The sequence below is a fragment of the Petaurus breviceps genome, unplaced genomic scaffold (assembly GCF_028583685.1).
Source record: "Petaurus breviceps papuanus isolate PSGF00001 unplaced genomic scaffold, PetGlider_PUasm1.0 490, whole genome shotgun sequence".
Classification (NCBI taxonomy): Eukaryota; Metazoa; Chordata; class Mammalia; order Diprotodontia; family Petauridae; genus Petaurus; species Petaurus breviceps.
This window is the reverse complement of record NW_027186352.1, coordinates 11,799,625-11,814,394: the sequence shown is the minus strand read 5'-3', so window position 1 is coordinate 11,814,394 and position 14,770 is coordinate 11,799,625. Positions and strand designations below refer to the sequence as shown.

At 47.4% G+C, this 14,770-nt stretch overlaps 1 protein-coding gene across 2 annotated transcripts in view; it reads right to left on the bottom strand.

The window, feature by feature from the left end:
* Positions 1–12,828, bottom strand: part of LIPA (lipase A, lysosomal acid type) — a 34,759-nt gene extending 21,931 nt beyond the window's left edge. The window contains exons 1-4 of one of the 2 annotated variants that reach the window (XM_069101756.1): positions 12,610–12,828; positions 11,496–11,760; positions 9,369–9,480; positions 5,551–5,668 (exon numbers count right to left, since the gene is read on the bottom strand). In XM_069101756.1, coding sequence (XP_068957857.1) covers positions 5,551–5,668; positions 9,369–9,479 — 229 coding nt within the window. In that variant the 5' untranslated portion in view covers position 9,480; positions 11,496–11,760; positions 12,610–12,828. The remainder of the gene's footprint in view (positions 1–5,550; positions 5,669–9,368; positions 9,481–11,495; positions 11,761–12,609) is intronic. The other variant, XM_069101755.1, reaches the window with a different exon arrangement.
* Positions 12,829–14,770: the final 1,942 nt, after the last annotated feature.

Sequence of the window (14,770 nt, the reverse complement as noted above, 5' to 3'; positions counted from 1 at the left end):
ATGGATGGAGGGATGGATGGATGGATGGATGGATGGATGGATGGATGAAGAGAGGGAGGGAAGGATAGATGGAGGGATGAATGGATGAATTAATTTCTGGGAGGCTGAGTAGCCAAGATTCCACAGCTTGTGAAGAATCATGAATTAGCTGGTACAGCACTAATGTCATCTCCACAGGACCTGCATTCTAATCATACCTCTCTTACTGGCAACTTCCAGAGTTCCCTGCCCCCACGAGGTCTCCAAGCAAGTGTTGGATGACTCTTGGCTGGGGAAGGTGTGCAGGGGATGCTCTCACAGGTACCAAGGGGACCAGAAGGGGCCTTGGAGAACCTCCCACTTCTAAGCAGTGTTATTCTCCCTGTGAGGGACTCTGGCTCTATTCATCCAGCTCTATCTGGAGTGGAGCCAGCTAGATTGCCTGGGCTGGTGTTTTAAAAATCAACAATCCCTAATTGTGCTTGTAGCCCAGAGGAAGGTTTACATCTGGTCTCTGGGGAGGAGATACAGGCAAAGAATAGGCTCCAGCCCAAGCCAGGAGGCCCAAGATAAAGAAGACCGCCCCCCCCCCCCCAGGCCCGGCCTCTTAGTTGCATCAGATAAGAGGCCAGTTAGAAGGCTGAGACGACCCATCCAGTTATCTAGGTGCATGGACTCTAGGGAGCTGTTTGCTAAACTTTATCGGTCAGGATCCACTCAGTAGGAGGGTCTCAGCCTCAGTGTCATCAGTCAAATGGGAATAACACCAGCACCTGCTTCACAGGGTCATTGGGAAGATAAAACAAGCCAACATTGTTTGTACACAATTATTGTTTGTCCTTTGTTTTAAAGAGGACCAGTGACATCATGGGCTGATGTGTTGACTTGGGTATGAATTGGATTTAATGAGCCAGAGCTACAGTCTTCAGTCTCACTGTCTCCTCCAGTCATCAGAGTCCAGGGACAGGACAGAAGTCAGGGCACCAGGGGAGCAGCCAGGATGTAACGAATGACCTTGGCGTCTTTGATTCCTGACCCAGCCCTAAGAGTTCCACAGTGCCTGCCTCAGCCCCTTCACAGCCATTGGACCAAATTGTTCTCACCCACCAGGGGAAGTCTTCACATGCTTGGGGTAGACACCCCCTAACTCACAGATGGGTTTGAGGCTCCTCGGTTCCCCTTGCCCTGGTAGCCCCTCATTTTCCACAGTGTGGACACTGAGTGTGCTATGGCATCTTGGAGCCACAGTTGAGAGTTGGGTGAATCAAGTAGACACCAAAGGCAGACAAGCAGGCCTGAAAAGGGCTCAGTAAATGCTCCTACTAGGGATGCTCGGCTCTCCTGAACACCCTTATGCCCCCAAAATACCGAAGTGGTGGCCATTTCCTTCTGCTTATTTTACAGATGAGGAACTAAGGTAAATGGGGCTAAGTGACTTGCCCAGGGTCACCCAGCTAGAGAGTGTCTGAGACCAGATTTGAACTCAGGAAGATGAGTCTTCCTGACTCCAGGCTGGAGCTCTGTGCACTGCACCAATACACACTATTGCAAGCCTGTAATGCCATAAACTACAACTGAGGCAATCCTTGATTCCTTACCTACCTCCTTCCTCCCAACCTATCCTTCCTGACCACAACCACAATCAATGTGTTGTTGATGATCAATTAGATGAGTTAACAAGAAAACCAGGCAGGGGGATTTTAGAAAAGGAAATTGAACAGAACATAAATGAACTTCCTAAGAAAAAAGTGCCAGGACCAGACAGGTTTGCCAAACATGTAACGATCAACTCGTTCCAATATGAAATAAATCATTTGGAATAACAGGCAAAGAAGGAATTCTACCAAACTCCTTTTATGAACAAACATGGTGCTGCTCCCTAAACCAAGAAGGGCAAAGAGAGTAAAAGAAAATTATAGACCAATTTCACTAATGAATACGGATGCAAAAATCTCAAATAAAATCCTAGCTAGGAGACTACAACAATATTTCACAAAGATTAGACATTGTCAGAGCGGCTAGGTGGAGCAGTAAGTAGAGCGCCAGCCCAGGAGTCAGGAGGACCTGAGTTAGGATCCAGCCTCAGAGACTTCTCACACACACACACACACACACACAAAACACACAACACACAACACACACACACACACACACCATGTGACCCTTGGGCAAGTTACTTAACCTCAATTGCCCTCCAAAAAGCAAAAAAAAAAAAAAAATTAGATATTGTGACCAAGTGGGATTTTGCCAAGAATCCAGGCATCTCACACCTACTGGATTGGCTTAAAAGATAGAAGGGGAAAATATTGTTTGAATAACAACTGTAAATGACTACATTATTTGAATGTTAGAAACAATCAAATCAACTACAAAGGACTAAAAGAGAGAAATGTGCATAGTATGGTTTTACATAGAGCTATCAATCTGTGTCAAATGGTGGCATTCTCTAATTCAGGATGTGGAGGGAGATAGGAAATTAAAGTACAACCAAAAATTAAACTATCAGAGAAATAAACAGGCCCCGGTTGGCCTTGCTCTCCAGCGACCTCTCTGCCCAGCCACTCCCGATTCTGAATCATCCTCGACTCTGCTGACCAGTCATGCACAGGACCTGACCTTGTTGGCTGACTGCCAGGCTCCAGGCCCTCTCCACTCTCCCAGCCTCAGGGAGGGAACCCTCTCTTTCTCCTTGAGTACACACTAACTGTGCTGTGACAGAGGCCACCGCTGGGGAAGGGTGAGCACTGATCCAGATTTCATTCCCTGAAGGACCACATATTTGTCCTTCTTCAGTCAAGTGGAGAAACCCTGCTTCCTCTTCTCATCTACAGATAAGAGCCTTGTGCCCTACTGACAGGCATGAGGTTCATTTGCTCAATCACGAGTCTATAACTTAAGGCCCTAGGAGGCCTCGGCTCCCTCTTTCACCCCTCAAATCCCTCTTTCTATCCAAGGTTCCTCCCTTCCCCATTCCCTGATCACTGCAACCGTTCGGTGGAAAGAACCTTGGATTTGGAGTCACACAGGTATGACCTTGGGTAAATCCCTTTCCCTCTCTGACAATCAGTTCCCTAACCCTCTTCGGTTATAAACTGCATGATCCTCCCCAACCCATAGCCCTCTCTTGCCCTCAGCTAGCTGCTGACTTATCTGTTCAAGAGTTAATTTACTGGTGGCATTCTGGGGACAGACAGGAACAGTGACTGGAGGGTGACAGGGCCTTCCTGAGACAGGTCACAGACTTAGAGCGGGACAGGGCCGGGGCACTCTCACTTTTCAGTTTAAGGGAACCGAGGCTGATGAAGGCACAGCAGCCACATTCATCAGCTTCCTCTCCATCTTCAGAGGCCACAAAGTAGACAGAATTACTCCCTGAACAGAGACCTCACTCTCCCTCAATAGCTTTTGGCCAAAGGAAGACAGTGAGTTACAGAATTTGAGTTGGAGGGGACACTTTAGTGACCGTAAAGTCCAACCCATACCCCAAAAGGAATCCCTTCCGCCACACTTCCCCAACAAATGTTCATCCAGCCTGTGCTTGGAGACCTCCAAGGACAGGGACCTCACCACTCCTCCAGGCAGCCCAGGCCAGTTCTGGACACCCCTGATCATTAGCAAATTTTTTCTCATATTCAGTCTCAGTTTGCCTCTTTGTGATGTTCACCCACTGCTTCTGCTTGTGGTCTGGGGGACAAAGCAAAATAAGTCTAATACCTCCTTCAAATACTTGAAGACAAACACCAAGTTTCCCCCTCTTCCCCCCACTCCCAGTCTGACCACCACCCCCCCACACCCCAGTCCTTCCCTTCTCTGCATCTCATTTTCCTACACTGGGAAGTAAGGGAGCTGGCCTGGATTACCTCTGGAGCCTCCAGCTTGCCAGGGACCTTTCTCTTAATCCTCTGTAGGCAAACCCTTGTTTCTACATTTCTAAGAAGCTGCTGGGATGGGGTTTGCCTTGAGCTCCCCTGATGAAGGCCCAGGAGCTCTTTCAACCAAGAACCAGAAGGAGAGTGAAGCAGAGGAAGAAGAAATTCAGGCCTCTTCAATGGTTCAGACTTTCTGGGGCCTGATGCCAGGGCTGTTGTTGGGAAACACCCATGATGAAGCATCGATGAACACTTCTACAAAGAACAATTACAGGATCTCTGGGGTAAACCACACAGCTGTCAAGACCTAGCTGGGGTAGATTAGGAACTGGGAAAAACCTGGGGATAGCAAAAGCCAAATAGCCCCATGCTGACAGTAGGAAGTGAACCACAGAAGTCCCTGCTTTGTTCTCCTCCCTGCTACGCCCCAGGAAAAGCACCAGGTCCTTCCCCACTTCTGACGGCAGAAAGTGAAGAGGGTGAAAGCGGAGAGCATAAAAGCTGGCTTGAAGATTAACATCAGAAAAACTAAGATTTCGGCAACTGGTGCCATCACTTCCCAGCAAATGGGGAAGAAGAAATGGAAGCAGTGTCAGATTTTATACTCTGGGGCTCAAAGATCATTGCAGATGGTGGCCAGCCATGAAATTACAAGACACTCGCTCCTTGGAAGGAAAGCTATGGTGAATCTGGACAGCAGACTAAAAAGCAGAGACAGCACCTTGCCAACAAAGGTCCATGTAGTCAAACCTATGGTTTTTCCAGTAGCCATGTATGGCTGTGAGAGCTGGGCTATAAGGAAAGCTGAACACTGTGGAATAGATGTTTTCAAATTATGGTGCTGGAGAAGACTTTTGAGGATCCCTTGGACAGCAAGGAGATCAAATCAGTCTATACTTAAAGAAATTAATTCAGGCTCTTTACTGCAAAGTCAAACATTGAAGCTGAAGCTTAAATCCTTCGGCCACATAATGAGAAAACAGGACTCAATGGAAAAGAGCCTGACGGGAAAGACTGAAGGCAAAAGAAGGGGACGGCAGAAGATGGGATGGAGGGAGAGTACCACGGGAGCAATGAGCATGAGCTTGGACAGACTTGGAGAGAGAGTGAGGGACAGAAGGGCTCGGCGGGCTCCTGACTGAACAGCAGCTTCCCTCCCAGATCCCCAAGTCAGCACTGATCTGAGCCTACACTGCTTCCCTCCACCAGGAACTTGAGAGAAGATGTTTCTTCTTACGTTGCTTTTCTTTTAAAACAGGAAGCATTTATAAACCTTGTTTAATTTAGAGAGTTTTCCTTTAGAGATCCTTATAGACAAGAACTCCTCTGGGCTCTCAGGTTGAAAAAGTCATGACAAAGGGATGATCTTATATTCCATCTGCATAGTGTCTAAAAGCTGGCCCTATCCCAGAGGCTGCCCCTCCTCACTCCTTCATTCCTTCATTTATTTGATAATCACCTACTAGATGCAAAAACATCAAACTCATTGACATACCAGGCAAATGAAATAGTCTCTGCCCTCATGCAGCTTCTGTCCCATTGGAGGAAGGAGAGGTTTTCAATAAACCCCATACAAGGGCAATTGTTTTATTTCGTTGGGAACCTAGCAATCATCAACAAAAATAGACATTGCACAGTACAAATTCATAAGCATAATATCCACAGGTGATTAGAAGGCATCTTCCCTTGGAAATCATTGTACCTTTATTCCATCGGTTCTTCCTGCCATGTGGAATTCGGTTAATGCCTAGGATGTAGCCATCATCAGTGACAACATTATACTCCTCACTGGGAAAGCCCCAGTAGGAGATAATTTCACTCTGTAGAAAGAAAAATGAAATGGTGACTCAGGGAGAAATCCTGAGAAGGACAGCCAAGGCGGGAGGGGAGAAGGTAGTAATAACATCCATCAGACTGGACAGGTGAGAATGTTTCCAATTACTAAATGAGGCTCAGTCTTCTCAAGATCATTCACAGAGGGCAGGCCACAGGAGAGCCCTGAACAGTTCTCTTCCAGTCCCACTGACCATATCAAGAGACCCTAGTGTCCAGAGACTCAAACCAACTCTCTGTCTGCTGTAAATTCCATTCACCTTCCAACATGGCCGATATGTTGATTGGTTTTGTATGACTATACTTATCTGTTATAAAGGAGAGCTTTGGGGGAGGGGGCATGAATTGGTGAGTAACGATAGACATGAAAAAAATCACAGAAGAAAGCAAAAATAAGTTCAGAAAGGAGTACGGAAAAATTAACGGCAATTTAGTTACAACTTTGTTACATTGAATACAGGTTGTTTTCCATTCAAGTTAGATCTCATATCTCATTGTTTTTGTTTTTTGCATATTGGAAGGTCTTCTTGTTGGTGACAGTTACGTTCATAATAAAAGAGGATTTTATTAAGTGGATCCCCACCTTGGCCCAACTCTTGGGTCTTCATCTTCCCAGCAAAGGAGCAGAGGGGATTTTGGAGTCCTGCTCTCCCTCCTCACTTCCATGTCTTAGTTTCCCTGGCTTTCAAAGGCCTCCTTTCCTGGTCCTGCCTGCTGCTGGTGCCATTTCTTCTCCCATCACCTTCCATCTACTCTGTAGGCATCTTGTACACACCTCTCCTCTATTAGAATGGAAGCTCCCTGAGGACAGGCACTATATCTTTTTTTTTTCCTTTCTTTATATCTTCAGTGCTTCGTATAATGCCTGACACACAGTAAGGGCCCAATAAATGTTTACTGATGGATTGCCTGCTCCAGAGCTGAACATCCCAGGACTTCTTTTTCCTCTTCTAGGGCCAAATCCTCCTGACTCAGATTTGCTAAATCTGCTGATGTCCTGAACTGCAGGGCACCCCCTCCTCCTCCCAGGACTCTCTAGTCCCACTCCATAATTCCATTAAGTTGTTAACTTAATCCTATGGATCAACTCAAAACTTAGGGGAGAGAAGGAACTGAAGTCCAGGGGAAAGGAGTCAGTGACTTGTTCCTTTTCCTTCTTTGGTGACCTCTAATCCAGTTTCCATATGAACGTAGATTGTTTCCCAGGCACTCAAGTGGAGAGTCTCCCCCACTACTCAGCGGACTTACACACTCTCACAACAACACCCCCGTGGGTTATTCAGGCCCCTACTTCTCCTTTTCACAACCCATGGTTTCTTCAAGTGGAAGATTAAAAAGGGGAACAGGAAGATCAAAAGCCAAGGCAACCAGTTTTATTCAAAGGTCTTAGGGAAGAGTAGAGAGTGGGACAGAAGGCTAAAAATGGAAATGAAGAAGAGAAATTAAAACCAATAGCCAAAAATGGCACATCGAACTCAGCAAAATGACCTGGGGGGGAGCTAACCCAAAATGTCATGGCAGTGTCAAAAATGACCTTGTGAAGGTCAGCCATGATCTTCCACTCCAACTCAATCAAAAGGGCATTTATTAATCACTTACTATTGCCAGGTGGTAGGGAATTAAAGACAAAAATGACAAGCAGGCCCTGCCTTCAAGGGGCTTGCACTGTGCTGGTAGGGTGCAACATGGGGATGAAATAAAAAGAGAAAGTTGAAGAACTGAGAAAGCAGAAAACACTGAGGACTAGAAAGAGCAAGCAGGGCTGACTTCCTGGAGGAGGTGGCATCGGACCCGAGCCCATTCGAAGGGGTGGAGGGGAGGAGAGAGCTGCCTTCCAAGCACTAGGCATGCCTGGACAAAGGCCCAGAGGTAGGAGATGGAAGGCTGACCAAGGGGGAAAGTAGCTTGGCTGGAACATGGAGAATGTCAAGGGAAACAATGTGAAGTAAGTCCCCGAAGGTTGGCTGGCAAGTGAGAGGGAAGGGTTTTGATGCACTTTTTTTTTTGCTTTTTAGAGGGCAATTGAGGTTGTGACTTGCCCAAGGTCACACAGCTAGTTTTGTGTGTGTGTGTGTGTGTGTTAAGTGTCTGAAGCCGGATCCGAACCCAGGTCCTCCTGACTCCAGGGCCAGTACTCTATTCACTGCGCCACCTAGCCGGCCCCTGATGCACTCTTTTTCCAGAGGATGGGACAAACTACAGATTAAGCTCATGGCATGACCATAAAGCAACAAGGCCTGCCATGATGGATGTGCAAGTCCTGAGAGCACAGAGGCTCCAGCCAAACAGTAAAATAAGGCTTTTGAGTCCTTTTCCAAAAATCCTTATTTCATCATAAAAATGGGAAGATTCTTGATGGAGAATTTTCAGCAAGATACAGACAGCCAAGGCTGTACCAGCACAGGGAGTACCCACAATGAGGAGAGCCGAGAGCCAGAGCATTTGTCCATCTTCACGTCCTGGCTCCTTCTAAGTAGTCACCTTGTAAGGATGGATACTTATTCCAACAATGCCAAAACCTCTCAAGAGCTCCCCTTTGTGAGACTCCATAAACCACACTGGATTGTCAGCCTGCTTTATGAACCCACCTCATCTCTTGAACAAAAGCAAGATTCCCCCAAGGAGACCACCAGCCTGCTCTGCAAATAGCACTTAGGATACTGAAAAAGAGGAGGCAGTGTGGTACAGTAGGGAGAGAATTGTCTCTTGAGTCTGAGGCCCTGGGTTCAAGTCCTGCTGTGGGACCTTGGGTGAAGAAGCACTCTCCCTGAGCCTCAGTTTCCTTGGCTGTAAAATGAGGTCAGACTAGATGGCCTTGGAGGTCCCTTCCATCTATAACTCTGAAGGCTTAACATCTGTGAACATGACAGATGAGGCCTCATGTGTTTGTCTAAAAATATCTGTCATGCCACTTTTTAATCATCCTGCAACTGTCGCAACTTTGCCTGACTGACTCAAATTTAATTAGCCTGATGGTTATTATGAAACTGAGGAGGCCAAAACTGACTCTTAAAAACCACCTCACTCCTGTATTAGGAGAGGTTAAGGACAAGCTGGGGGTTGCAAGCGAGGGCATCCATCCTTACAAGGAGTCAGGGTATAAGAGATGGATGAGTGCTATGTTGGGAAGAGAGGATGGGGAAAGGAATCACTTAACCTTGACTGAACTTATTGCTTTATTCCTGGGGACCGAGGGAGAAAGCAAGAAAAGGGAAGGGAGAGGAGAAAAAGAAGGAAAAAGGGAGAGGAGGGGAGAGAGAGAGACAGACACAGAAGGGAGAAGGAAGAAAGGAAAGAGATGGGGAGAGGGAAGAGAAAAGAAGGAGGAAGAGAAAAATGAGAGGGAAAAGAAAAGAGGAAGAGGAGAAAATAAAAAGAGACGGAGGGAAGAGAGATGAAGGAGAGGAGAGAAAGAAGGAGAGGGAGGAGGGACAGGGGAGGTGGAAAGAGAGGAGAGAAAGAAGAGGAGGAAAGAGGAGAGGAAGGGAAGAGAGGGGAAAGAAAGAAAAATGAAGATGAGGGTGAAGACAGCATCTCAAGGGTTAGACCAAAAAAAGACTGGGAAGCAGAAGAAGTGGGTATGAGCAGAAGCCCAATGGCAGCTCCCCAGAGAGGCAGAGCACGTCCACAGGAGGCTGCCAAGCATTTCTCCCAAGCATTTCCAGGGTCTTCTTAGTGGAAACTCACAATATTCATGTACGCTTCAGGATCCACATGTCTCTTCTTCCTGGAAAGTTCCTCTGAATGAACCAAGCCAAGGACCACACAGGCCACCCCGACAAAGAGCCACTTTGTCATTCTGTAAAGAATAGAGAACATTGGAATGATAATGATTAAACTTGACCTGAGAGAAGAGTTGAGAAAATTTGCCTCTCTCCCTTAAATGAAGAGTTGGGGGACTAGGGGTGGGAGGCACTAGATACACTCTCAGATTCTACAAATATATTGGTAGATTTTGCTTAAGATGCCCCAGCTGTTAATAACCAGCTACAAGATGTGAGGGGTCCCTTCTGGAGAGCAATTCTGCACTATGCCTGAAGGGCTATAAAATCACACACTACGAGGTCTGTATCCCAAAAGAGATAAAAAAAAAAAAAAAGGCCAAGGACCTGTACAGACAAAAATATTTATAGCAGCTCTTTTCTGGGGGCAAAGTATTAGAAATTAAAAGGATGAACATCAGTTGGGGAAGGGTTAAACAGAATGCAGCATGGGATTATGATGAAATAAGGATGTCCTCAGAAAAACCTGAAAAGACTTGCATGGGCTGATGCAAAGTTTTATGTATATATGTACAGAGTAGCAGCAATATTGTGAGATGATCAGCTGTGAATGACTTGACTACTCTCCGCAACAAAACAATCCTAGACAGTTCTGAAGGATTTACGATGAAAAATGCTGTCCATCCCCAGGCAAAGAACTGATGGTGCCTGAATACAGATTGAAGCCTTTTTTTAACTTTATTTTCCTTGAGTTTCTTTTTCTCTGTTTTCTTTCATAACATGACTGTTACAGAAGTGTTTTGCATGAGTACACATGTATAACCTAAATCGAACTGCTTGCCTTCTCAGTGAAGGGATGGAGAGGAAGTGAGAATTTGGAACTCAAAGTTTTAAAAGCGAATGTTAAAAATTGTTTTTTACATGCAACTGGGGAAAAATAAAATACTAAATAAATCATTTTTTGTTAAAAGGGCTGTGAGGTCCCTAAGGGCGAGGCCCATGCCTTCTCTCAACTCACTTCCCCCTCAGTCCCTGGAGTGGGTACTCTGCATACAGCAATGGTTTCATAAATGCCTAATGTTTTGAATTGGATTACAATCCTCTAAAAAGCCACCAAAAGTAATTTTTATCGCAATTGCTTCAAAGGAAAAAAAATTATTCTGTCCTTAGGACTAAGCAAATAAAAATGCCTGAGATGAAAAACAAGAGAGGAGAGAGGAGCCTTCCCTTCAGACCAACTAACATCTGACCAAGTGACCAAGCTTTCCACCGCTTCCTTCTTCCTTACCCTTTGCCCTAAATGTTAATGTTAACTTCCCTCCTAGAAAGCCTGAGTGGGCAATCCCAGGCAAGGAAAATTCAAGAACAGTCAAGGTTAATCTATCTCCCCTTAAGGTGAATCTATCTCCCTCGACACTCTCAGTAGTTTCTCTGTCTCTCTGTCTCTGTGTCTCTCTGTCTCTGTCTCTCTCTTAGATTCGAACCTTCTCTGCCTTACTCCTCCAGCCTCCACTGCCTCCTGATCCTGGCAGAATGATATATCAAGACAGTGATCTTCAGTTTTCTGCAAGAAAAGTGAAATGCCACACTGAGGTGCACATGAGGAGAAGAGTGAGCAGGAGCCTCCAGTTTCCTGACCTCCCACCTTTACACTAACACCAAAGGATAATAGTTTCCAATGATCTAACATTAAAGCTGAGACCTCCAAGACTGAGACAGTTTTGAAGAAGCATCTGAATTCAAATCTTGCCTTTGCCACCTCCCCCTCACCTGTGTGACCTTCAATGAGTCACAACTTCTCAGGGCCTCAGTTTCCCCATTTGGGCTAGCTGACTTGTAAGTTCCTTCCTGGCTCTGAATTGCTGACCTGAGACCTGTTTACAGCCCTCACTGAGAGGCAGCTGTGGCATAGGAAGGCCACTGGGTGGGATCAGAGGGGTCTCAGAGGCCAGCTAGTCCAGCCCCCTTATTTTATAGAGGAGGAAACTGAAGCCTGGAGGGGGGAGGGGGGGGCCTGGGACCCAGGTAGATAGAAGATTTGAAGCTAGGTCTACGGACTCCTTGTCTTCTCTTTCCAATGAACCCAACACACCTCCCATTTGAAGGGAGTTTCCGGAATGGAACTGGAACCCGGTCCTGTGCTCTGTCCACATCGCGATCACCTCCTCTCCATCAATTCCAAAGCATTTATCCAGCAGATCCAGGGGTCAGTTTGCATGCTATCTTCCCTATTAAAAACCACTCCCTGAGAGCAGGGGCTATGCTACGTTCTTGACTTTCTTTGTATCTCCAGAACCTAGCACAATGCCTGGCCAATAGCAGGGCTTAAGAAATGCTTGTCGATTGACTGCCAGGAACTAGGAAAAAAGAAAAAAAATCTTTCAAAGAATTTACATTCAGTTAGAAGGCAAGAAGTGACAGTTAAGACTCAGTTTGGAAGGAATAAAAGATGGGTAGATGAACATGGACAAAATTCAAGCTGATCGCTTAAGAAAATCTACATCCTTCACCTCCTCTCCTCCAAAACCGAAATTCGCTCTGTTCGTGGATGACCCTTCCCTGCGTAAATATCTCAATTTCACAACCAAAGCCTTTCCAAACAGCCTCGAGGAGCGTCGACTTGAACCCAGCCCCTGTATCACTACAGAAGCTCCTAATCTTCAAGAAACCCTCAAAATGATCGCAGAGATTTAAACGAGGAAAAGGTGAGAGGATCCGGGTACGAGGCACCAATAAACGGAGGCAAAGGAAGGAAAACCCAGGATGGCAATATTTACCACCATGGCCAAAACACACACACGAAAGACCTTTACTGGTTGCTCGGGGCCAGCCGGTGCCCAGAGGTGCCAACTACCTCTGGAAACCTTCCTAAAATCCAATCGAGTCCAGCCTTTCATTTTCAAAGGTAAACCGAGGCTGCAGGAGTCTGGCTGCCCAATGGTTGCAAGAGCTTCTAGTTGGAAAGGACTTTGAGCATCCTCTGGAGAAAGCTGCCTGCCTCATTTTACAGCGGAGGAAGCTGAGGCAAGGCCATCCAAGTACACTGGCAGGGGAGACCGGGAGGACAGGGGTCAGCGCTCTTCTACAGCGCGGGTCCTGGACCCCCACCTCACCCCCAAGCCCGGAGCCGCGAGACTCTGGACCCGCCACCCCTCCCAGTCCCGTCCTCTCCAGGCTCCTGCTTCGGGCAGCCGGAGCCGACTCACCTGAAGCGCAATCAGGGTCGGTCTGGCATTGGTGGCGGGGGTGCGGGCAGAATATAAGGCCTGGGAGGAAGGAACCGGGAGGGGAAGAGGCTCCTGCAGCCCCTGCCCCGGCCCCTCGAGACCCCGCTCAGGCTACCGCGGGCCGCCAATCAGGAGCTCCGGAGCCGGGGAAGTGGCCTCCGAGCTCCTCCTAGGTCAGGGCTCGCCGGCCGGTGACTCGCTCCTGACAGCGGGCGCAGCCCCCAGCGTGCTCCGTCAGCCCGCGCCAGTTCGGGGCGGGGTTTGGGGAAGGAAAGGGGCGGTCCTCACCTCCTCCCCGGTGCCCCTCTGCACCCGCGCCCGGGAGGGAGCGGAGAACCGGACCTTGGCGGCCAGAGGCCGAGAACTTTAGATGGCCAGGCTGGGATGCCCTGAGAACGCGGGGGTCAGATTCCATGCGGACGGTGGGCTGAGAGCCATGAGCGTTAGGACGTCGGACAGTGCCGGGAGCTTTAGGACGCCGAGGGCCTCGAGAGCGAGCGAGGGTCAGATCCGACGAGAAGAGAAAGCGTAGAAAGGGAAGAGACCTAACAATGCAGAATGTGAGAACAGAGGAGGTGGACTGTCCAAGCAGGGAGGATTCTGAAACAGGGCGTCAGAACAGATGCCTGCGCTGAGAAGGAGCTCAGAACGACAGAGTGGAAGGGAAAGTAGAACGTCAGAAAATAGACTCCGACTGGAAGGGGTTTGGCGTCCTAACTTACTAGCTGTGTGACCCTGGGCAAGTCACTTCACCCTGCTTGCCTCATCTGTAAAATTATCTAGAGAAGGAAATGGCAAGCCATTCCAGTATCTTTGCCAAGAAAACCCTAGATGGGGTCACGGAGAATCAGACACGACTGAACAAGTCAACAGCAATGGGACATTTTGTCGTTAGATATTCTATGGTAAGAGTAAAAGGAACTTGGAAACGCAGAAGGTTAGACTTCCGTAGAAACAGGAGGATTTTTGAAGCACAGGACAGTTAGGAGCTTAGACAACTGGAAAGGGATTAAAATGTGGCTGCACAGAATGTCATGGGACCCTCGCTCCAGAGAGCCCTCCTGACTCCAGCGCCTCTCCATTATCATCCGTTTATGCTGCACAGGGCTTGCTTTGTATGCATCAGCTGTTTCCCAGATTCAGTGTAAGTATCTTGAGGGCAAGGACTGTCTTTTGCCTCTTTTTGCATCCCTAGAACTTAGCACCTTGACTGACCCATTGTAGGTGCTGGATAAATGTTTATTGAATTGAATTAAGGGGCCTCTGAGGAGCCTAGTTCAACCTCCTCATTTTACAATTGAAGAAACTAACCAGGTCTTTCAGAGATTTGCCCAAGGAAACAAAGTGCGCTCGGATTTGAACCCAGACCTTTTGCCCGGAGTCCCGCCGGTTCCACTGAAGCACCCCCCTTCACAGAGGAAGAAGCTGAGAATCCAACAGGGCAAGTGATTTGCCAAAGATCTTACAACTAGACAGCAGCAGTACCAGGGTTAAAACCCAGAGTCTCTGGGGCATCTCTGCCTTCTGGCTTTCCTGACTTCCTTCAGGTCCCAGCTAAAATTCTACCTTCTCAGAGGCTTTTCCCATCTCCCTTCATGCCAGGGCTTCCCTCTGTTAATTATTTACAATTTATCCTGTCAACAGCTTTTTCCATATTATTTTGCAGTTGTTTTGATTGTGTCTGACTCTCAGTAACCCCATTTGGCAAAGATACTGAAGTGATTTGCCATTTCCTTCTCTTAAAAATGAGGAAACTGAGGCAGCCAGGGCAAAGTGACTTGCCCAGTCACACACCTAGTAGGTGTCTGAAGCCAGATTTGAACTAACAGGATTTTTACTGAGCCCATCTCTAACCTGAGAATGCTCAGAGCCTCACCAAGCAGACCTGGGTAGAGAAGTGTGGGAAAGAGGTGGATTACAGAGTCATTTAGTGATTTCCCACTAGAAACCCCGAAGCCCCACAAGACAACAATTCTGGAGTCAAGCCTGTGGGGTTGTGAGCACTTCCTCTAAAGCAGAGAATCGGAGTTCTGGGGCCAGAAGTTCTGCAATGGCTGATTTGCTTCACTTAAGATCCAGTGATTGTGAGCACTGGCAGAGTTTTGATCAGTCCGCTTCAGCTGGATTGTGAGCTCGGACT